The sequence below is a fragment of the Haliotis rubra genome, unplaced genomic scaffold, assembly GCF_003918875.1.
Source record: "Haliotis rubra isolate DU_JTF1 unplaced genomic scaffold, ASM391887v1 Scf620, whole genome shotgun sequence".
NCBI lineage: Eukaryota > Metazoa > Mollusca > Gastropoda > Lepetellida > Haliotidae > Haliotis > Haliotis rubra.
Window position 1 is genome coordinate 84,920 of NW_025767325.1, and position 23,924 is coordinate 108,843.

The 23,924-nt window shown below is 41.5% G+C and overlaps 1 protein-coding gene across 1 annotated transcript in view; it reads left to right on the plus strand.

The window, feature by feature from the left end:
- LOC124256236 overlaps positions 1-23,448 on the plus strand; it is a 39,584-nt gene extending 16,136 nt beyond the window's left edge. Inside the window, exons 2-7 of the mRNA XM_046690209.1 lie at positions 18,225-18,407; positions 18,804-18,978; positions 19,369-19,651; positions 20,351-20,464; positions 21,187-21,423; positions 21,811-23,448. Of these exons, the coding sequence (XP_046546165.1) occupies positions 18,257-18,407; positions 18,804-18,978; positions 19,369-19,651; positions 20,351-20,464; positions 21,187-21,423; positions 21,811-22,113 (1,263 nt within the window). The 5' untranslated portion in view covers positions 18,225-18,256 and the 3' untranslated portion in view covers positions 22,114-23,448. The remainder of the gene's footprint in view (positions 1-18,224; positions 18,408-18,803; positions 18,979-19,368; positions 19,652-20,350; positions 20,465-21,186; positions 21,424-21,810) is intronic.
- The last annotated feature ends 476 nt before the right edge of the window (positions 23,449-23,924 follow it).

The window sequence follows — 23,924 nt, forward strand, 5'->3', positions numbered from 1 at the left end:
GTAACGCTACTACCGTTTTGTGGATCGGGTAGATTGATCTTTAGCTGAACGGGTACGCGGAACCACCGTCAGGGTCTATTATCCACCGGCAGTCTAGACGTATAAAGAGTGGCCCGTGTAAACACAGACATTGTATCTGTTCAGTAAGGGTAATCATTAACTGTTTACTGATCTGCAGACCAGCAAAGTGTTGTTAGAATGACTTGAACACAGTTGCTTGGAGCCACCCTTTTAACGCTTTGGAAAAGAAGGTTTATCAGGTGTGGATGCTTCTCACTCATCGCCCGTTGCCGTTGTCACCATTCTCAGTGAGTGAGTTAATAAGGTTTTGCTCCGCACTTAGCGATATCCCAGGAAATGTTTCCCACTTTGCACCCATGTGGGAATCGAACCCTGGTCTTCGAAAGGCGTGACGAGCGAACGTTTTAACCACAAGGCTACCTAAGCGTCCCCATCCTCTACTACAATATACAGCAAGTGACCGATTCAAAAACAATTGGTTATAAGCCCGTTCGTTACAAACGTGGGGAGGTAGGGTAGCGTTGGTTAAAAGCGTTGGCTCGTCACGCCGAAGACCCGGGTTCGATTCCCCTCAATGTGTGAAGACCATTTTGATATTGCTAAACGTGGCGTAAAGCCATACTCACTCACTCACTCACTCACTCACTACAAATTTACTTGACTGTAGTGACAATGTGTATGTGCAGAAGTATCCACGCAAACACATTTTGTTACTGATGTCAAACAAGGACATGGATAGTCACACAATATATATTCACATACATGCTTCACATGAAGTGTCAGACAAACAGCAACACAATCTGCCATGAAATGAAACACTTGTTTACTGATGTTACACCGTGAAATGGATAGTCACATCATATCGCATACATACATCACACGGTGTGCTAGTATCCCCAACATACATCAAGCAAAGCTTGATCCGAAGACAACCCTTTCGATGAAAACTACAAAACATTATTAGTGACGCAACGATTTCCATAATCATGAGGTGAGGTGAGGTGAAATGGGTTTAACGTCGTACTTAAGAATATTTCGTTCATATGACGACGTGCATTTGTGTGTATGTGTGGCTGCTTGTACTAGCCCAGACTTAAGCTGGTTTTATAGTGCTAGCTCACTGAGATACCATGCCGCAGTTGAGCATGAATACCCCACTCCGACCAGTCCGTGTTGTACCCATTAATGTTGTACCCATTAATGCCAGGCAGGTACCAACAAGTACCGTCTTTCGGTATGACGAGGCCGTTCATAATCATGAGGGGGCGGTGGGGTAGCCTAGTGGTTAAGGCGTTCGCCCGTCACGCCGAATACCTGGGTTCGATTCTCCCACAAAGTGTGAAGCCCATTTCTGGTGTCCCCCGCCGTGATATTGCTGGAATATTGCTAAAAGCGGCGTAAAACCACACTCACTCACTCACTCATAATTATGAGGAGCCTCTGCTACCAGCAGGATGCGTTTTCTGATTCCGAATGTATCATATCTGCGTTAATGTATCATGCGCGTAGATTGACAGCAACACAAACGTCTTCCAACAATCGTCTACGTTTCAGTTTCTGCGTATGAAGTCACGCAAGTGCTTTCACTAATTCCGACTGGCGCTCACATGAAAGAACTACCCGCCATAGATACCAACCGTATGTCTTGTAATTAACAGATGTTGATGAAGACAGACAGTACCAATTATATATAAACATGCATCGCATCCCATACAACCAGACACGCCGCGTGCACACCCAGCTGCAGTCTTCAAAAGACATCGTGCACGTGTAGGTCATGAAGGTCAGAGAGGAAAGTACAGTTAGGGCAAGTCTGTCTCACAGTCCCTGAACCACATTATTTTCTCAACTGCCTAGCCCTCCGCTGCAATGTTAAAGCCCTAAATGAAGCAAGTCTAGATTTCCCAGGTTCCTGAATGTCCCAACTCACTGGGGCTCCTTTTCAATTTAAATGGGTTTATTTGTTGCTATCAAAATTATGTATATTCAGAGACTAAGCGTTGGTCTATGTTAGGGCAAGCAGACTTATATTTCTCACGCAAAACACGGATGTTGATCCCAAAGGAATGGTTTCACTGAACCGCATTTCGGTTATATCCACCCAATTTCCAACAAAGCACTGCAGGAACATCGACTATATTCAAAACTTCCACCACAAAACTGCAGGAACATCGACTGTATATTCAACACTTTTCCCCAGGATACTGCAGGATTATTGTCCGTATGTTCTGCACGTTTCACACTACATGTCTTATTCCTTGTGTGTCAGGTACACCCCCACCGACACCCCCACCTACACCCCGACCCCACCTACACCCCGACTGTGTCATAGCACCATGTACACACCTTTACACACACACACACACACACACCACACCACCCCACCGACACCCCCAACCACCCCGACTGTGTCAGTGCACCATGTATACCTTTTACACACACACACTCACACCACCCCCACCGACACCCCCCAACCACCCCGACTGTCAGTGCACCATGTATACCTTTACACACACAAAGGTTGCACTGATTCGCACTGCAGATGTTTTCTTTCCAAACTTTATTGTCGAATTAATTCCAACCACAATTGTTTTGTTGTAATAAATCGGGACGGCGGTAATACAATATACTTTAGAGCCGTGATATGTATTTCATGGGGAGGTGAGAGGCCATTGCAGTTGACTTAATCAGAAACTTCCACCTGTGAACAGTGATCTGGTATTCACAGGACCAGGAACGCTGGGATAGTCCACATGTGCAAGTGGTGTCGTCCTGTCGCAGTCGTGGGTTTGATTCTATATTTATGAAGACAGAAATGTTGTAGAAATATCAATACATGCATATATTATATATCACTGTATTAGTTTCTGGTTAAATTATATTTTGTTAAATAGTTGCATGATTTGGTACGGTTGTAACGGAATTAGTGGTCCATCTGAATCTGTTGTAACCGTATTTTTTCTTTTATTCATGAAACTTAGCGAAATAACCCTAAATGGTCGGTAACGAGAATCCTGGTTCCTCGTCTACTAACAATCACAATTATTAAACACCAATGCGGGTGTGGCGGGTGGCCACCATGTTTACACAGTCGTGTGTTACATCGAGGTCTGCTTTATACTATACACGTTCCATACACGGCGTTAACGTCACCCTATTAGACCTTTCAACCTAGTGAACTTCGGCCATCGGCGTCATGTTACGCGCGCGATGGGAGTGAACTACAAAATTTGATAATTGTTCTCGGTTTCTGTATTTCAAAATGTGTATGAATCATTGTTGACAAAACGTAAATGTGTGTTGTCATAAAGTGAGTGAGTTTAGTTCAGCAATATTCTAGCAACATCGCGGCGGGGGACACCAGAAATGTGCTTCACACATTGTACCCACATGTGAGGAATCGAACCCAGGTCTTTGGCGTCACGAGCGAACGCTTTAACAGGTACTCCCGCATGATGGGAGTGGCTGGTTCGCTAGGTATATGCGTAGTGTCTACGGGTCTTCATGCTTATCGTAAAATGGGGATTGGGTGGTTATGATATGTTTTACAGCTGATTGTGGACCCTCCTGTGGTGACACCCACTCGTCGTGGAAACACAGGTTTAGTTTTGTTTGTTTGTGGCCTCACCAAACAACATTCCAGCCATATAACGCAGGACTGTAAATAAGCATGTATAAGGCAATTCAGTAATAAAGGGCGGTGGGGTAGCCTAGTGGTTAAAGCGTTGGCTCGTCACGCCGAAGACCAGGGTTCGAATCCCCACATGGGTACAATGTGTGAAGCCCATTTCTGGTGTCCCGGCCGTGATGTTGGTGGAATATTGCTAAAAGCGGCGTAAAACCAAACTCAGTCAGTCAGTCAGTCAGTAATAAAGAATGCGGAGGAAACCTTTATTCTAGTCATCAGATCGGGCAGAGTTGCGTCCCTTGGCCCTGCCATAACCTTATGGTTGTGGTTTGAATCCCAATTTCGCCTAGAAACTAAATATATTACAACACTGTTCATATTCACACATAACATGTTGCAGGATTGATTGATTGATTGATTGATTGATTGATCAACACCGCACTCAGCAATGTTCCAGCTATATGGCGATGGTCTGTAAATAATCGAGTCTGGACCAGGCAACCCAGTGATCAACAGCATGAGCATCGATCTAAGCAATTGGGATACGATGACGTGTCACCATATCAGCGAGCCTGACCACCCGATCCCGTGGGTCACATTTTAAGACACCATCAGTTACCGTGCTAAAATCATCGTCGTGTTTGAAATTGACCATTATTGACATATATTTAAAACCCGTCAATGATGAAATTGATCCGTCCGGTCGCGGACCGACAAATCTGTGCAGCAGAACCCGAACATCACGACTAGCAAACACACACGGCCAATTATGGCCCAGGGGCTAATATTTGAGGGTGGGGCCACTTTCGCAAAGGCCACAGCGATAGACGGTCCCATTATGAAATTTGACACACATAACAATTGGATTCCGTTTATCATTGCGAATAACCTACCTGACCTCTGAACGACACAAGTTCAGCTGATGCGTATTTTTGGTAAATGAGGCGAACATTGTTCCCCTCTTAGCTCTTCTAGGCCTGTTGTCACGTAAGTCCTTGATTGTTATGGAGTGTCGTCGTTTCGGGGCGTGTTTTCTACAAAGCGATCCAGGCTACACGACTATTGTGACAGTTGCTTTAAAGGTATGAGGTCACGACAGATACTAAAACACTGCCTGGGAATGGACACATTCACAAATTATTTTTATTTTAACAAGCTTAACGTTTTCTGTGAAATGAGTGTTGTACATGTCGGCCCTTTACGGTCCAGTCAGCCAGACCGTACATTGGAGCCACCCGGTCTTTGCTTTAATCGGTCATTACCAGTACGGGGTTCGAACCCACTCAAAGTGAGTCTATTTCCTAATATGACATGCACATGAAACACAGGCAGTTGCAATGCAAACCCCGCCAAGATACCGAAGCGCGGACCTCGGAGAAGACAGCCATACTCACTTCCGTGTTTTCTAAATGCCTTTGAAGTTCGCCGTCTGTTGTACATATCACCATATGGCGGAACATGGACATATAATTGTCTTTGTCCACAATAGCTGACATTTCTTTGATGCCCCTACTTCAAATATTTTGCTGTCTAGAAAATTAGCCACATTGTCTGTGGGATGCCAAACGAGGGTTAAAACATGAATCACGCGGGTCAGTGTTTGGGTTTGAGGCGTGTGTGTAGTGGTTGTAGAGAATGTATGTACACAAAGGAAAGCGTGCTGTTTTCGATACTAGGGGTATCCGCCCTGGTTCGATACCCCATATGTGTGAAATGTGTGAAACACCATGGAGGTGCCCCCCGCTGTGATATGGTTGATTTAATAGCTAAATCCGGATTAAATCATACTCACTTAGTGCATACAGAATACACTTTTATGACAATCGCTTTTGTTATCATACTCCCTCGGAAGCTGAGAAGACAAAAATGTGTGCAGACTGACCCTTTGACCGGTGTAATGATGTTGGTGTTTTAGTACATATTTTGTTTAAACTCAAATCATAAATATTATGAAAAACAGAAATATCACAAAGATGCCATGAGACTCATGAAATGAAATGAGTGAGTGAGTGGGTCTAGTTTTACGCCGCTTTTAGCAATATTCCAACAACATCACGGCGGGGGGACACCAGAAATGGGCTTCACATATTTTGCCTATGTGGGGAATCGAACCCGGTTCTTCGGCGTGACGAGCCAAAGCCTTAACCACTAGGCTACCCCACCGCCCTGAAATGAACTCTTTTACCAGGAGATTTAGAAAGGTTTATAAAAATCTGCTCATAGCTACTTATGGATTTGAGACGGGCGAAACATAAATTGTTTTCTCATCTCTGCCAAGGAGTTTGCGAAATTACACTCACTGAACGGATGCATAGACATAAGCGTTAGAGTAACTCATTCATACAATCTCACGTTTATAGACCTCGCGCCTTAACGACTTTATCCTGCATTCGGAGTTCAAAAAACATATGTTTATCTACAATACTACTAGTATTATTCGCTTTGCTGCACACCTGATGTCGTGGAGGAGACAGCCGGCAGAGGTGCTGATATCGTGATCGACAGCGGCGGTTACAGGTAAATTGTTGATAAGAAAAATATTTTGATTTACTGTTTGCGAGGTAAGCACTTAGATGATGTAAAGGTTTTACTGTTACGTCGATTGCGAACTAAAATCTGTTACGCAACTGTCAGAAGTGATAACGAGCTCATATCTCTTTCTTGGAGTATTTTAAATGTTAATTTGTTATCGTAACATTAACCGCATTTTCAACAAAAAAAAAAAATGTAGATGATGGTTAGTTTATTTCCACATGGTTGTAATATTCTAAAACCAAATGACATATACTGTTAATAACGCGTACATGAGTTAGACAGGCGTGAAGCTGTGGAGAAAACTGACAATTATATCACTCATGGTGTTTTCTTTAATTTCCGCGTCACCAGTACATATTCGTTTTCTGTTGAGAAATTGTCAACTGTGGGTCTCAAGTGGAGGATTTTAGTCGGCCTATTGTTGGAATAACATCACATACAATCTAACATCTCTATTGACAGAATACAGGCAATGTTTACATTAGTGCTATAGACGTTGGTGCAACTGACGATATGTACTTGTATTGATAAGTTTCAGTAATTGACAAACACATTCTGAGATGGCTGAGGAGTGAGTGAGTTAGCAACATTCCAGCAATGTCACGGGGGGGGAAGAGACTTCACATATTGTACCCAAGTTGGGAATCGAACCCGGGTCTTTAGCGTCACGAGCCAACGCTTTAACCACTAGGCTACCCCACCGTCCCAAGAGATGGCTGAGTAACGTTCACGGAGTCACTCACATTCTCACTCACACACTCACTTACTCACACACTAAGAAGTCACATGGATATCTAATGCATTCATACACCCTTGAGAAGATCTCCCTCTTCTTTGATGTTTTTCATATGTCATAAGTTTCGGTGGTCGGGTGGTTAATTTGTTCGCTCGTCTCGCCGAAGACCCTGGTTCTATCCTCAAAATGGTTGCAATGTAAACCAATTTCCCGTGTCACGGCCATGGTATAGCGGGACTCGAGGTTACAAAAATCCTACACGCATCGTAGGATGAATGGACCTTACATCATGGATTACTTTCAGTAACATCGCCCTCAGATAAATGAGTTCCTGGAACCTCTAGTACCATACTGTATCTGTAGAATATACATTAAATGTGTAACTAATATCCCACAGCAAATCTGTCTCTAATGTTCTTTCAATATTATAGCCTCTGAATTGATATAATGTCTAAATATATATCGTATTTGTAATAATTGTACTCTCCGTAACTAATGGTGGAAATAAAGATCATTGAATCATTCATTTTTATTCAGTTGCTCACTACGGTGTTAATTCATACATTTACCATTTTTCAATGTGTACATTCACCCTATATGTGTGTGTGTATATACATACATACATATATATATATATATATATATATATATTCACCATTTATATATATATCCCCTTTATACGGAACCTTTTATACATTCACCATTTATCAATATGTATATATACCCCTTTATACGGAACCTTTTATACTTTCTCCATTTATCAATATACATGTATATACCCCTTTGTTATGAACCCGTTAACACAAATCATGAGCATCCAGTTCCCATGGAATACATAATCAGTTACAATTGGTTCGGACCTATATTTAGTTATTTGTATCCAGCGTCAGTCCACAGAGGCACAACCCACGGGACTGTCACAGACACCGTGTCTGACGTGAGTTATTTATTACAATCAATGCTGACAATGGCGATTGAAATGTTGTCTTACATTGTCCGGTACAAATAATCAGGATGAGATTGGTGTAAAGGTCAAAGGTAAACCAGCCATTCTGGACGACATGTCGTGGGAAGTTTATTATAATTCCTGGTTGATTGACAAGGAAATTAGCATGCCTGCTGCACGTGACATTAAATATCTGGAGGTAAATAATGCATAGTTGCATTGCCATGTTAGTGAAGTATTTCTGGTAACGTAGCTATGTCGACAGTCTCAAACATGGGGTAATTGATATCACTGAAATTAGTTTTCCAAATGTCGTTCTTGTACATAATTTGGAATATCATGCAGTTGATCACTGGTCACAAATGTTAAATAGATAAATGTTCAATTATATGACTCCTTTGTTCGCCACGTCAGACGAGAACATGTTAGATAAAAAAAACCAAAACGCCATCACCTTTAATTGTTTCTTTATCAATACAATTCCCCGACCCCCGCGAAGATCCGGTTTAGACTTGGTGTTCAGCAACCCGTGCTTGTCGAAATAGGCGACTAACGGGATCGGATGGTCAGGCTCGCTGACTTAGTTGACACATGTCATCGTATCACAGTTAGGTAGATCGATGCTCATGATGTTGATTTTTGGTTGTCTGATCCAGACTCGATTATTTACAGACCGCGGTCATATAGCTGACATATTACACAAATTAGCTCATGTTTGATCGTATAAATATTAGTTTGTGATTGACAAACAAAATATCTACTAGTATTTGACAGTACACGTATTACTCATGTTTGACAGTGTAAATATCTGTTCGTGTTGGACAGAATTAATATCTACTAGTATTTGACAGTACGCGAATTAGCCCATGTTTGACTGTAACTATCTGGTCGTGTTTGACTGCGACTATCTGCTTGTGTTTGACTGTATATGCATCAGCCCGTGTTTGACTGTAACTATATCTGCTCGTGTTTGACTGTATACCAGCTCTTGTTTAATAACATGTAATAACTCTACTCATAAATATTTGACCTTTATTTGGCTGTACTTGACACTAGGGGCGCTGCTGTCACAATGCCTTGTTATCGTAAATGTACGATTGGGGTAATAAATAGCCGGGTTATTGCTCCTCAGTTGCTGTTGTATATTGTCACAGAAAGCGATGAAAGTGAAACAATTTTGACATCTCGGTGTACTGGGATTGGAAACTTCCGGTGGCTTGTCAGTATAGAGTAGAGTTTTCTTTTCACTATAAAGCCCTTTGTAATTTTAGCATGATAGCTACTTTTGAATTGGAGAACATCGAGATTTATTATTTAAGTATACATGTATGAATTTAAGGTTATAATCAGGGACATGCATATGTTAAAAGCAACAAACATCTGCAACATTTTCGCTGTACATAGTTACGTCCCTTGAACGTGCCAGAACCCGCTGATCTTTTGATATTATTTTTCTTATAAACGGGGTCATGGGCATGTCAGAATCATTAACTTGTGTTCGAATCTGATTCGCCCCTGATAATGATTCCAGGCTGTTCGTGGGTTTCTCCATACTAGTACACATCTAAGATATGCGGGAGGGTTGGGTAGCCTAGTGGTTAAAGCGTTGGCTCGTCACGCCGAAGACCCGGGTTGGATTCCCCACATGGGTACAATGCGTGAAGCCCGTTTCTGGTGTCCCCCGCTGTAATATTGCAGGAATATTGCTAAAAGCGGCGTAAACCCATACTCACTCACTCACAGATATGTAGGCTTTCGTCTGACATGATAACGACCTACCGTGAAATAACGCCAATATTGCCGACAGCGGCGATAAACCCAACTCTGCCATGTCTTGAAGCAGTTGAGTAGGCCGTGAGTATATCGGCCATATGCTGGTCAAGTGGGATCCTGGCCAGTAAAACATGTGGATGTTAGTAAGGAGCAGGTCTAGATGACATAAGGAGCATGTCGGGGTGTGGTAAGGAGCATGTCGAACTTGTTTGGAGGAAACAGGATAACCACTGAACAACGTGTGCATTATGTTTCGGAAGGAAATACTCCTTGATCATAAACTCCTTTTAACCATAGTCTGTGAATCATCCTCAGCCAAATACATCCAATTCAGCCCAGTCAGTGATGTTTAGCAAATCCTGATTACTGCAGTTTGAACATGAAAACAATATTGGTTTCTTTTCGTTATATTGAGTTGAATATTCCCCAGGAGTTGAGTTGGTTAAAAGAAATGCCAGAAAACAAGGGAACACTCAAGCGCCTTGAGCATGGACTAGTTGCGTGGATATGGACGCTATATAAATATCTTATCATATCATCATATCATATCATATTTTAGTAACTGTTCTAATAATTGGGGTTTGTTTTGCTTGTAACAAATGTTCATTTCAAATTCTCGATATTAGTATAGATTTGTGTAGTCTGCCACGGTGTGTAAAGTGGCATTTACAGGTCGGTGTCATGAACAACGGGGAGGCTCTATATACAACTTCCTTTTATATAATGTAAGGGGCGTTTCGGAGTAGCTGATAACACCTGTATCAAGCAAGTGACTTGCCCTTTGTTCGCCATTGTGTATATAGGATGGAGACTAAGAGGCAAAATGTAACTAACCTGTAATTCACCAAAGTCACAGTCCACCTCAACATCCAATCAAGATGCTGCACATCTTCAGCCAATAAAAACCTAGGACAAGACAGCAGACCTGACCTCATTAAGACTTGGCTAATTTGCATAGGAACTACTTTTGACCCATGACCCAGTGGTGACTATAAATAAATCATGGACTTGTGAAAGTGTAAACCTTTTCACTGACAATTGTATTATTGTTTAAGGTGTTATTAATTGATTCCAAACAGGAACATAAGACAAGACATATTAAAATAGATTGCTGTTCCAGAATATTTTACTCTTTGTATATTTTGTACTTGTTACACACTTGTATTTGTTACACACTTGTTTTGTACTTGTTACATATGCATCAGCCCGTGTTTGACTGTAACTATCTGCTCGTGTTTGACTGTAAACCAGCTCTTGTTTAATAACATGTAATAACTCTACTCATAAATATTTGACCTTTATATGGCTGTACTTGACACTAGGGGCGCTGCTGTCACAATGCCTTGTTATCGTAAATGTACGATTGGGGTAATAAATAGCCGGGTTATTGCTCCTCAGTTGCTGTTGTATATTGTCACAGAAAGCAATGAAAGTGAAACAATTTTGACATCTCGGTGTACTGGGATTGGAAACTTCCGGTGGCTTGTCAGTATAGAGTAGAGTTTTCTTTTCACTATAAAGCCCTTTGTAATTTTAGCATGATAGCTACTTTTGAATTGGAGAACATCGAGATTTATTATTTAAGTATACATGTATGAATTTAAGGTTATAATCAGGGACATGCATATGTTAAAAAGCAACAAACATCTGCAACATTTTCGCTGTACATAGTTACGTCCCTTGAACGTGCCAGAACCCGCTGATCTTTTGATATTATTTTTCTTATAAACGGGGTCATGGGCATGTCAGAATCATTAACTTGTGTTCGAATCTGATTCGCCCTGATAATGATTCTAGGCTGTTCGTGGGTTTCTCCATACTAGTACACATCTAAGATATGCGGGAGGGTTGGGTAGCCTAGTGGTTAAAGCGTTGGCTCGTCACGCCGAAGACCCGGGTTGGATTCCCCACATGGGTACAATGCGTGAAGCCCGTTTCTGGTGTCCCCCGCTGTAATATTGCAGGAATATTGCTAAAAGCGGCGTAAACCCATACTCACTCACTCACAGATATGTAGGCTTTCGTCTGACATGATAACGACCTACCGTGAAATAACGCCAATATTGCCGACAGCGGCGATAAACCCAACTCTGCCATGTCTTGAAGCAGTTGAGTAGGCCGTGAGTATATCGGCCATATGCTGGTCAAGTGGATCCTGGCCAGTAAAACATGTGGATGTGAAGTAAGGAGCAGGTCGAGATGACATAAGGAGCATGTCGGGGTGTGGTAAGGAGCATGTCAACTTGTACAGAGGAAACAGGATAACCACTGAACAACGTGTGCATTATGTTTCGGAAGGAAATACTCCTTTGATCATAAACTCCTTTTGTATAGTCTGTGAATCAGGTCCTCAGCCGAATACATCCAATTCAGCCCAGTCAGAGATGTTTAGCAAATCCTGATTACTGCAGTTTGAACATGAAAACAATATTGGTTTCTTTTCGTTATATTGAGTTGAATATTCCCCAGGGAGTTGAGTTGGTTAAAAGAAATGCCAGAAAAAAACAAGGGAACACTCAAGCGCCTTGAGCATGGACTAGTTGCGTGGATATGGACGCTATATAAATATCTTATCATATCATCATATCATATCATATTTTAGTAACTGTTCTAATAATTGGGGTTTGTTTTGCTTGTAACAAATGTTCATTTCAAATTCTCGATATTAGTATAGGATTTGTGTAGTCTGCCACGGTGTGTAACTTCTTTGAGTGGCATTTACAGGTCGGTGTCATGAACAACGGGGGAGGCTCTATATACAACTTCCTTTTTTATAATGTAAGGGGCGTTTCGGAGTAGCTGATAACACCTGTATCAAGCAAGTGACTTCCCCTTTGTTCGCCATTGTGTGTATTTAGGATGGAGACTAAGAGGCAAATATAGTTTAAGAAATAACTCTGAAATACAAGTTTACAGTCGAACTGCCTCTTATGCCAAATCCTTTTTACCCGGCACTACCCGTTATAACCTGGATACCATTTTGAACGGAAACAAAGAATTTACTCCTTGTGTACACCAGAAAATAGTTGAATCTGTCCACGATTACATCATCAAGACACAACGCTTCAAATTTTCTCAGGAAAATACTTAAATTAACTCAACAACCTTCTCATGATTGATTTATATTCCTACAATAGCTTGTTAGACACACACAACTGTAACTCTCTAATTATGACTACTTAGAGAATAGTTGTATTTGATGTATACTTAAAAATATATTTATGCAATAGTCAATATCGATGACGTCACATCCTCCATTTCATTTTGTATTTTATGTTGCATGGGAGCGGTGTTAACATAAGCAGTAATGCTTGCTCACCAATCCCAATTCATTTTCATAAATAATAATAAAATATGTTTAAACCAAAATGACTTTCAAAATTAATCTAATCTATTTCATTAATCTACTACTATGTTATATAATACGATGCGGGTAGTAAGTTACTTGGCTCGTACATGTATGTATTAAATCGGGTTTTTTACGTTTATCCTCAGTATTAAAGCCGAAAGTATTTGAACAACAATACTGATACCTTTTATTTAAGTGACTATCTTTGTTGCCATTTCAAACTTTCTACCACTTAGTTCCACGTGAGCCGCAGTGGCACAGCACGTTTTTATGGAATAAATTTCAAGAAGACACTGGGCCCCTCCGTCCTTGTTTCGTGATGACCATTCTTCTAAATACCAGGAATGCTTGAGAAGTAATGTCTGTTTATCTTGATCCGCTTCTGGATGACCACCCACAACAGATGCCAAACAACGGACAATGGACCCCCTCAGTTTTGCTTACAGAAATGGTATCTTGTGTCTGTTTTTATAGACGGAACGCCGTCAAACGTAAACATCAAGTGACTGGTTTTCCCGAGGCGCGGCGAAAGCTGTGTTTTTAGGTTGAGCGTGGTACACCCAATGGCAGCGATGATGATAAATATACAACTAACGTGGTGGCGCTGTGTAATGGGGACAAGGGGAACCAATGTTAGTAGAACTGTTCAATCAGCTGTTGAGGAGAGGAAAGAACGACGCCGTGCACACATGACATAAGGACTGTCTAAAATATAATTTGCTACTTTTCATCGTCCCTTTACCAGGTGAAGAGTATGGCGGTTCAAATTTGATCTGGTTGTTGGAAATCCGGGTCCGAATTGATCACATATACCCTAGAGGTTTCCTCATTAGTATTGATTACCGATATGTGTTATGTTAATTAACACAACAAGCATACTGTCTATTACTTATGCCTCCTGATGTGTAGGACAGGGCATCTTGACACAACATGCATACTATCTATTACTTATGTCTCCTGACACAACAAACATACTATCTATTACTTATGCCTCCTGATGTGTAGGACAGGGCTTCTCGACACAACAAGCATACTATCTATTACTTATGCCTCCTGATGTGTAGGACAGGGCATCTCGACACAACAAGCATACTATCTATTACTTATGCCTCCTGATGTGTAGGACAGGGCTTCTCGACACAACAAGCATACTATCTATTACTTATGCCTCCTGATGTGTGTAGGGCATCTTGACAACAACATGCATACTATCTATTACTTAGACAGGGCATCTTGACACAACATGCATACTATCTATTACTTATGCCTCCTGATGTGTAGGACAGGGCATCTTGACACAACAAGCTACTGTCTATTACTTATGCCTCCTGATGTGTAGGACAGGGCATCTTGACACAACAAGCTACTGTCTATTACTTATGCCTCCTGATGTGTAGGACAGGGCTTCTCGACACAACAAGCTACTGTCTATTACTTATGCCTCCTGATGTGTAGGACAGGGCATCTTGACACAACATGCATACTATCTATTACTTATGTCTCCTGATGTGTAGGACAGGGCATCTTGACACAACAAGCTACTGTCTATTACTTATGCCTCCTGATGTGTAGGACAGGGCATCTTGACACAACAAGCATACTGTCTATTACTTATGCCTCCTGATGTGTAGGACAGGGCTTCTCGACACAACAAGCTACTGTCTATTACTTATGCCTCCTGATGTGTAGGACAGGGCTTCACGACACAACAAGCATACTATCTATTACTTATGCCTCCTGGTGTGTAGGACAGGGCTTCTCGACACAACAAGCTACTGTCTATTACTTATGCCTCCTGATGTGTAGGACAGGGCTTCACGACACAACAAGCATACTATCTATTACTTATGCCTCCTGGTGTGTAGGACAGGGCTTCTCGACACAACAAGCTACTAGGGACAGGGCTTCACGACACAACAAGCTTCTGTCTATTACTTATGCCTCCTGATGTGTAGGACAGGGCATCTTGACACAACATGCATACTATCTAGTACTTATGCCTCCTGATGTGTAGGACAGGGCATCTTGACACAACATGCATACTATCTATTACTTATGCCTCCTGATGTGTAGGACAGGGCATCTTGACACAACAAGCTACTGTCTATTACTTATGCCTCCTGATGTGTAGGACAGGGCATCTTGACACAACATGCATACTATCTAGTACTTATGCCTCCTGATGTGTAGGACAGGGCATCTTGACACAACAAGCTACTGTCTATTACTTATGCCTCCTGATATGTAGGACAGGGCATCTTGACACAACATGCATACTATCTAGTACTTATGCCTCCTGATGTGTAGGACAGGGCTTCTAGGAAGCACTGTACATAATGGTACAACGGGAACACAAAATTACTACACAAGCCGATAAACATGAAACTTCAGTGAGGATTACTAAAACTACACTAATTTAACCTACATTAGTGGCCTATGGGTTATAGAAAGTTATAAGCCACTGTAGCTGAAATCAAGAGACACGAATATAGAAAATGAAGTCAGGAACTGTGAACCTACGAAGATATGACAAGTAACCTCTGTGGGAAGAGAATGAGTAAACTTAGGCTCAGTATTATTCGTTACACTGCTATACCGAGTCTAACAAAACCTTGTGGAAGGTCGCGTCAGGTAACCTTTGAGCGACCTATGACCGTCCAATCAAACTCGAGACGACAGAACGGACTTAACCAATCAGACAACGGCTACTATTAAGGTTTTGGCGGGACTTACAAAATGGATTTACTTTCCCGGTCGCCAACACTGATCTCACAACAAATGAAAACCCGCATAAAACACAGATATACGACCTGCAGAATATACGCTTTTGGGTTTCTGTTGACATGGTCACCATTAGCTAATATTTCCCCAAGCTTACAGCCTTGAATACTGACAAAACGCTATTTTCAGCGACTGTTTACTCACGGTTGTGGCCACTCTCTTCCCACAGAGGTTACTTGTCATATCTTCCTAAGAACCTCTGTTCTAATACGTCCATATTTCCCGGTTCTGGTAAAAATCCCCTAGCGGCAAAAAGTCGCAACACGAATTACCTCCCTTCTTTCTATCCAATCAGAACACGTGTTACATCGACTTAGATCCAACTTGACTAATACAAGCAAACGTGGGGCCACAAATATCCCTCCTCTGCCGGGGACTTATGTTAATGTGACGCACAAGACATTTAATGGCTAGCGTGTCCGTTGTCTGCTTGTCAACGAGGGCGATGGAGATCCGCCAATGATCCACTGTTACATGACTGGGTTCCGTCTAGAAGAAACGTTTGCGCATCGCGGGGGGAAGGTGTTCTACTTTTCCCGAAGCATACGGAAATTGCCGAGGCCTTGCGAATGATCACTTTTGAAACAACGTCGCTGATTGCACAACCAAATCTGATTGCAACCAATCACGAATCCTGAACACTCGCACCATGAAACATTCGTGAACAACTCGTGTTATTCCGGGACAAGCCGAATAGCAACTCGTGCCCCTCTGGAAGGATTTCATATTGGTGCATGAACATGAGAACTACTTAAGATACAAGATAACTCTATCCCTGTTTGATTCCAATGGTACTTAATATCACCGAAGCACTCGTACATTGTATTGCTATTTTTGATTTTGCTTATTTATTTTAAAGAACTAAACCTCTTTGATACAACTAAAAGAAGGAGAAAAACATATTTGTTAAAGACATATTCTAATGTAATTATTACCAGCTGTTCAGCTTATATTTCCAATTATGTTAATATTCTTGATAAGGTTTAATCATCACAAATGGGAATTGTCTTATTGAATATGCAAATAAAATAATATTTTTGTCAGCTACATTAAATCCCAAAGCAGATACTCCAAAATGACTAAAATATTTCTCAAACTGAACATTCGAGTAACCTTGCTGTCACACCCCTGGTGAAATTGTATATGATTTCGCTAAAAAAAATATGAATGACCAAAAACAGTCAGACTAAAATATCCCCAAAGCTATGAAATATGAGCCCAAGGTTGATTAGTTACATACAAATACAATATTATTTTTGAAACTCGTAGCGATTATAATTACATTTCCTAAAATTGGTCGAAGCACACGTACAATCTCCATAACAAGCCCGCAAGATCGTCAGAAATACACTCAGTTGGACCCATGAGAGCAGTTATGTCAACAAACGCACGTTCGTGTTTATGAATCTCTCACCGTCAATCGCATGATTCTTATTAGAAACTTCATAAAGGCAGCAAATTCCTTTTAGCTACGTTCTTTGTACTTTCAATATGACGATATATATTTTTCATGATTTTTTAAACAATGACATAATGCCATAAACGATTTAAGTACTCGGGATTATTTTTATCAAAGCACCGCGCTCATTTACGCGCGTTCTGATTGGTTTGTCGTATTTTCGCACATTACAAGTATCGAGTGGGGGACGATTCTTCTTGGAGGTTACGGAAAGGGGCGAGTGGTGACGAATGGAGTGGGGGACGAGTCTTCTTGGAGGTTACGGAAAGGGGCGAGTGGTGACGAATGCTTTCGCGATTTGGTAAGCTGTGTTCTGATTGGTCAATTGAAAAGGTTACCTGACGCGACCTTCCACAAGGTTTTGTTAGACTCAGTATAGCAGTGTAACGAATAATACGGAGCCTAAGTTTACTTGGACTGTATCGCACGTATGGCAACGACACATATATCTAAAAAAATGTACACGCCTTGACCCCGTTTCAACCGGATAGAAGCCAGTCTCAGAACAATTTGTTTTTTAATATATTCTCTGATACCAAACACATATTTATGATATTCTTGAAACTATGTTTCCCTTATATATTCGTCCATGCGTGATACGTTTCACAGCAAAGCAATCTGAGTATATTATCTGAGTGAGTGAGGGAGTGAGCTATGGCGGCGATCTGTAAATAATCGAATCGGACCAGACAATCCAGTGAGCATCGATCTATGCAATTGGGATACGATGACATGTGTCAACCAAGTCAGCGAGCCTGACCACCCGATCCCATTAGTCGCCTCCAACGACAAGCATGGGTTACTGAAGATCAATTCCAACCCTGATCTTCACGGGTACTGATGCATGATGAACAGTGCTATAGCTCATATGTTCTTACAAGAGTACATGGCGTTCATGATCCAGTCCATCTCGGAGGTTGAACAACCACGTCATACGTCCTGTCACCGTCACTGGGTGTGTATTGGCTGCATGACTTATTCATTTGGTTCTTTCAGCGGCTGTCCTGCAGTTCGAGAGTGGGATCAATATGTGGATATGTCTGCTGGACACCAAGACCGACGGACCACTGACCCCGGACAGTTTAGGGGAGACGGTCATCATGGGTCTTGAGGAGCTGACGGTCAAGGGGATGAACGCAGAGGACGCCGCCATCTTTGTGGCCGGCCACGGCCGAGGAGGTGAGGATGTTGAAGACGTTTTATTGCCGTTCTGATCTCATTCTAGGAGGAATTATTGTTGAAAAAGTGTATGCTGTTTCACGATCATCACAAAAGCTGTATTGGGAATTCGAATAAAATTAATATAGCTGTTGGCTAAAACACGGGAATCCTTGCTTGCCATTAAGCATTCTTAGGTTGCGAGAGTCTTAGGTTAGAGAATCGGACCACTGACTTTTAAACTTTACAAAAACCGCACTCAAACTTTGTTCGGCCTTTCTTTGACCAATCTCATTCCTTGCTCATATTCGTTCATGGGCAGACGTCAAGTCTTATTGCCACTTATCAGAGAAATACTCTGAAACCTTTTTGACTCCTTTCGGGAAACCACTTTCAAACCTTGATTTCACTTTCCAGGGACTATGCTCGCAACATATGTCGCCATGGTACCCGACTTTTTCCGTGGAGTCATCTTGATGGGTACATATCTCAAACCACAGTTCAAGGCATCGACATTTCCGCTTCCTGTCATGACGATCACTGGAGACCTCGACGGGATATCCCGGATAACGAGCGTGGCGGAAGCGTTTAGGTGAGTCATCGTTCAGGAAGTGTTAAGTCATATCCGAAGTTGATGGGACTTTAGGTAGTCAGTGGATAAAGCGTTCGTTCGTCAGGCTGAAGGCGAGGGTTCGATTCCATAAGTGGGTAAATATACTGTATGAAGCCTATTGCTGTTGTCCATTCACCACACCACCACGAAACATATTATTCATTTTGTCCACCACTGTCAACAAACCATTAATTAGGGTACATGTATATATTTTTAAAAACCTATTAAAAAGATCTTCCCTTATTCCTTAAAAGGGAGCAGTTTTGCTAATTAATTGTTACCACATGCGACATAAGAAAATAACCACAGTCGATTTTCCAGCTTGTCAGTTTCATGTCTGCTTCTGATGTTGTAATCTACACATTACAGGTCACTGAGAGATGACGTCACCTTTGACTCGGACCTCATATACCACAGCCCTATGGTCATCATGGACGGCTTCAATCATGGCGTCTTCTCGTCCGGTGAACTTCCTGGAAATATGCAAGCTCTGGATATCAGCGCCGAAGGCTCGATAGAAGACGGTCAGCGGCTGGTCGCCAACTGCACGGCGTTGTTCATTGCCCACACGATGAAGGCGCCCTCTGCTTTTGTAAACGTGGCCAAGATTCTATTTAGAGAAGCATACGAGAAAGCAGTGTTCATAACAAAGGTGCGATCATTGCGCTGATTGTGGCTGATAGTGAAAACCTTCAGGCACTGACTCAGATGAGAGTGCCTTTTTATCCAAACGCGAACATCGTGTTATATCAGAGACCATATAATATCTATTATATGGTCTCTGGTTATATGGATATATTAGACCTTTGTATATTCTTTGAGTTAAAGCTGAACTTATTCTTAAAAGAATTTGTGTTTTTTTAATAGAATATGCTACTCAGTTTTTTTTTATCGAGATAAAGAAATACTTCAGATATATTTAAATATACACTTAATATGTGGAAGGATAAACTATTACCTTATAATAGGTGCCGTAGTGCATTGCAAGCAGAATGTTGTTCTTGCATTTACTGAAAGGCATTTTGTATAATTTCTTTCTTTAATAACTAGAAGCAGCTATCCTTCAACTGGGAATAGGAACTGATGTTAACGGAATTATATCATCAGGATTCCAAACATGTTGTTGTAAGAGCTATATTAGCACTAAGGTGATTGTAACCTTAACTACACATAAACTAGCGCTAAGGCTGTTTTATACAACCGCACCCAAACCTATGCTTTCCGAACGAGACCACGTAATGGGGCAGGTATTGTCTGGATACTGGGTTCGTTCTTGTAGCTGAAATAGGTCTCCGTGTGGCGTTAAACCACAAAGTAATTAACTAACATATCCTCAACGTCTTCCATCCAGCCGATCCTGGAGGTGAAGGAGATGACACAGAACCCACAAGGGGAATCCTACTTCGTCAGGGTGGCGCAGAAGTGGCTGTCAGGTCTCCAGGGGCAGGAGTCCACCAGGCTCAAGGTCAGTCTCACCCCTCCCCACCCCACCATCACCCCTGGCCTATAACTCTGACCCAAGGCCCCAGTGACGGAGTATGTCCCAAGTACGTATGCTTGTCATTTGTCGACAATGAGAATTATTCTTCAGCAACCGTGATTCTCCCCGTGAAGAGTGGGGATTAGAAGTGATCTCCAACCACCTGTGCTTATTGTAACAGGTGATGAATGAAATTAAGTGTACAAGCTTCCTGACGTGTGTCATACGTCATCATATCCCATTTGGTAAATGATGCTCAGAATGTCAATCACTGGATTGGTACTCCTGACTCGATTGTTTACTGGCCATGGTCATATATCGGAGGGTGGAGTTAAAAGACAACCAAATCCTGACAACTCACTTCTCATTGCCCAGGTTAGGCTGTTGGGTTTTCTTGAACCAGATGAAGCTGAGGCATTTACTTTTGTCCAAAGAAAAATAACTTTGTCTTAAATGCAGTTTTCCGTTGCATTTCCAATATTTTGTGAAATAGTAATTGCGTAATTATATTTTCATGTTTAATATACTTTTTATGAAGATATAGTTATTTAGTTCTGAAACTTTTGTTGCAAAAATAATGCATTTGAAATATGGACGTGAATACCTAAAAAATGGAATTATTGACTTCTGAGATATAACCCATGAGTTTCAACTGTTTCCACTGTTGTCTTGGCTGGTATTACTGAAATTTCGCTTGATCTCTCTAGGTGGAGAGTTACATTGTAGGGGAGGCTACTGAGATTCCACCCTCGGTGTTAGCCGAACAACATCATTCTGTGGTCATAACATTCTCCGACGTGCTACGCCCCCAGACACAGGATAACGATGAGAAACCGGAAGCACCATTTGAGATAGCAGCCCGGATGGTGAGCCCACAGAGAATAAAGAAAGCGCTGGGAGATACAAACATCACCAAGTTGTATACATGCAGGGACCTTAATTATGTGAGTATGATATATACAGAAATCTCAGCAAATGCATTTGACAAACACTAAACTGTCTAGAAATAGAAAGTATTGCTGAAGGGGTCTTTGTCGGCACAGGTACTACATGTATGTACGTTTCAATTAACAGAAATGTACCTTAAACAAAATCAAAATACAGAATGGACTGAATGGTTAGATGGAAATATGTAGCAATCAGCTTTCAACTTTTATTCTCAAACATTACTTTAATCAGAAAGCAAAACTTGTTGGTGCAAAACAGATGTTATCTTGAAGCAATTAATTTTACTTCTTACTTCTGAAACGTTGTGATGAATCTTGAAAAGTATGACAACATGATGAACTTACTGAGGACACACTATACAAATACTGCCTTTATATTTACAGGGGTCCTACTTGACCGCATACAACAAGGCATCAGAAACAGCCCGCCGACGTTTTGACAACCGCCATAAAGGCATCATTTTCCACACAGATATGTTGGTTCAGAGTGATCTTGCCTGGAAACTCACTCAGCTTATGGTAGAAATCAAGGAGCATGAGCTTCACGTGACCGCGATCTCGTACATGACGCCAAATTTAGAAACTCTTGGAGAAAGAGCTGGTTTATATTACTGCAAAATACTTCCTCCTGACAGAGCTATAGAATGGATATATGTGGATTCATTGAGATCAAATATGCCGTCTTGAAGGTCTTTGAGAAGTGTTCAGAGTTGACCATGGATGTGTTCGAGCTACGATTCCGGGATCAGCTGCAGAAACGTGTTCTAACGCCTACTTATTGGTGTCGGCAAAAGTCGAATGTGTCGAACTCAGAAGAGGGAACAGTGGATTTGGGATAGCATCTGTTGAGATTGAAACAGGCGTGGTGCAAGAAGGCACCGAAGAATATACCTCATTCCAAACAGCATTTAGGACATGTTACGTTTATGAGATACTGCCGTTATTATCTGCTCAAATGAACATAAACATTAATCCATTATATAAATCCTTCAGCTGATGGACGATGGACATTGGTGTTCAGTTTCATTTGTTAGGTTTCGTTGTAATAAAGATGCAGTGGAGTAGCCATCTGGTCAAAGTTGTTGCTCGCCATGCCTGACACAATGGTTCTATTCTGCACATGGACACCGTTCGTGATCATGCTTGGTCAGGGTTGAATGGAAGGTCACATGAAAAACATTCACTCCAATCAATCACCATAGACTTGCATCAAAATGATAAACTATAGATTGATCTTACAGCTTCCTGGAGGGTGTGATTAGTTCTTGAATGCATATTGCCTGGATTCTGAATAATCTTTTTAGATTCTGCATGCTCTTTCTGGATCCTGAATGCTCTTGTCCTCTGACCTCAAAATGTTTTAAAATTTCATGGAACTGACTTCGTCCATATTTAAGAACTCCTTTCATCTTCCTTGCTTTCAATACTTGACCTCGGGCACAGATATGTACACAGACACTGTCAGTGCCCCTACTGGATTAAAACTATGCAAGTTGTATGAACTTCCATTGTTGTCTATGAAAGTCTACACTTCAATTACAGAAACATTAGTCATAAAGACAGCATTGTGTACATGAAATTCAGTGTGTGATGTAACATCATTTGGGTTATTAGAAATTAGCGATGAGTTTCAGTGAAATTGTTCATTTTTTGAGAGAAATGTATGCACGTTGAAACATCAACCATCCTCTACATGATCCAGACCTCCCAGATATAAGGGTGTATATATGTTTTACCTCAACATTCTATAATGACTTATCTACTACAATGCCGATGCATCTAATCAGTGTTTGCTCCTCTCTAAATCATTCTTCTGTACATGAATTGAAGAAGAATATATATATCAAATGTGCCATACATTTTCACAATATTTGTGATGCATTACACAACATTCTATTTATTGTTTGTTTCTTGGAACAACTGACTGCATAATTGTTGTAGCTGATGAAAATTGCAATCATGTAGCGAATTGAGTAGAATATTGTTGGAAGTACTTTCATAATAAATCAGAACATTGTTTCATTGCTCTTGTTAGTCATCAGATTCTTCAGAAACAGCAATCAAAAGTAAGAACCGAGTTGGTAGTGTTAACTTAAACCGGTTGCCAACAACTATGAGCACAGGATTGTGGACGAGTTGCCAACAACCATGAGTACAGGATTGTGGACGAGTTGCCAACAACCATGAGTACAGGATTGTGGACCAGTTGCCAACAACTATGAGTACAGGATTGTGGACGAGTTGCCAACAACTATGAGCACAGGATTGTGGACCAGTTGCCAACAACCATGAGCACAGGATTGTGGACGAGTTGCCAACAACCATGAGCACAGGATTGTGGACGAGTTGCCAACAACTATGAGCACAGGATTGTGGACCAGTTGCCAACAACCATGAGCACAGGATTGTGGACGAGTTGCCAACAACCATGAGCACAGGATTGTGGACGAGTTGCCAACAACCATGAGCACAGGATTGTGGACGAGTTGCCAACAACC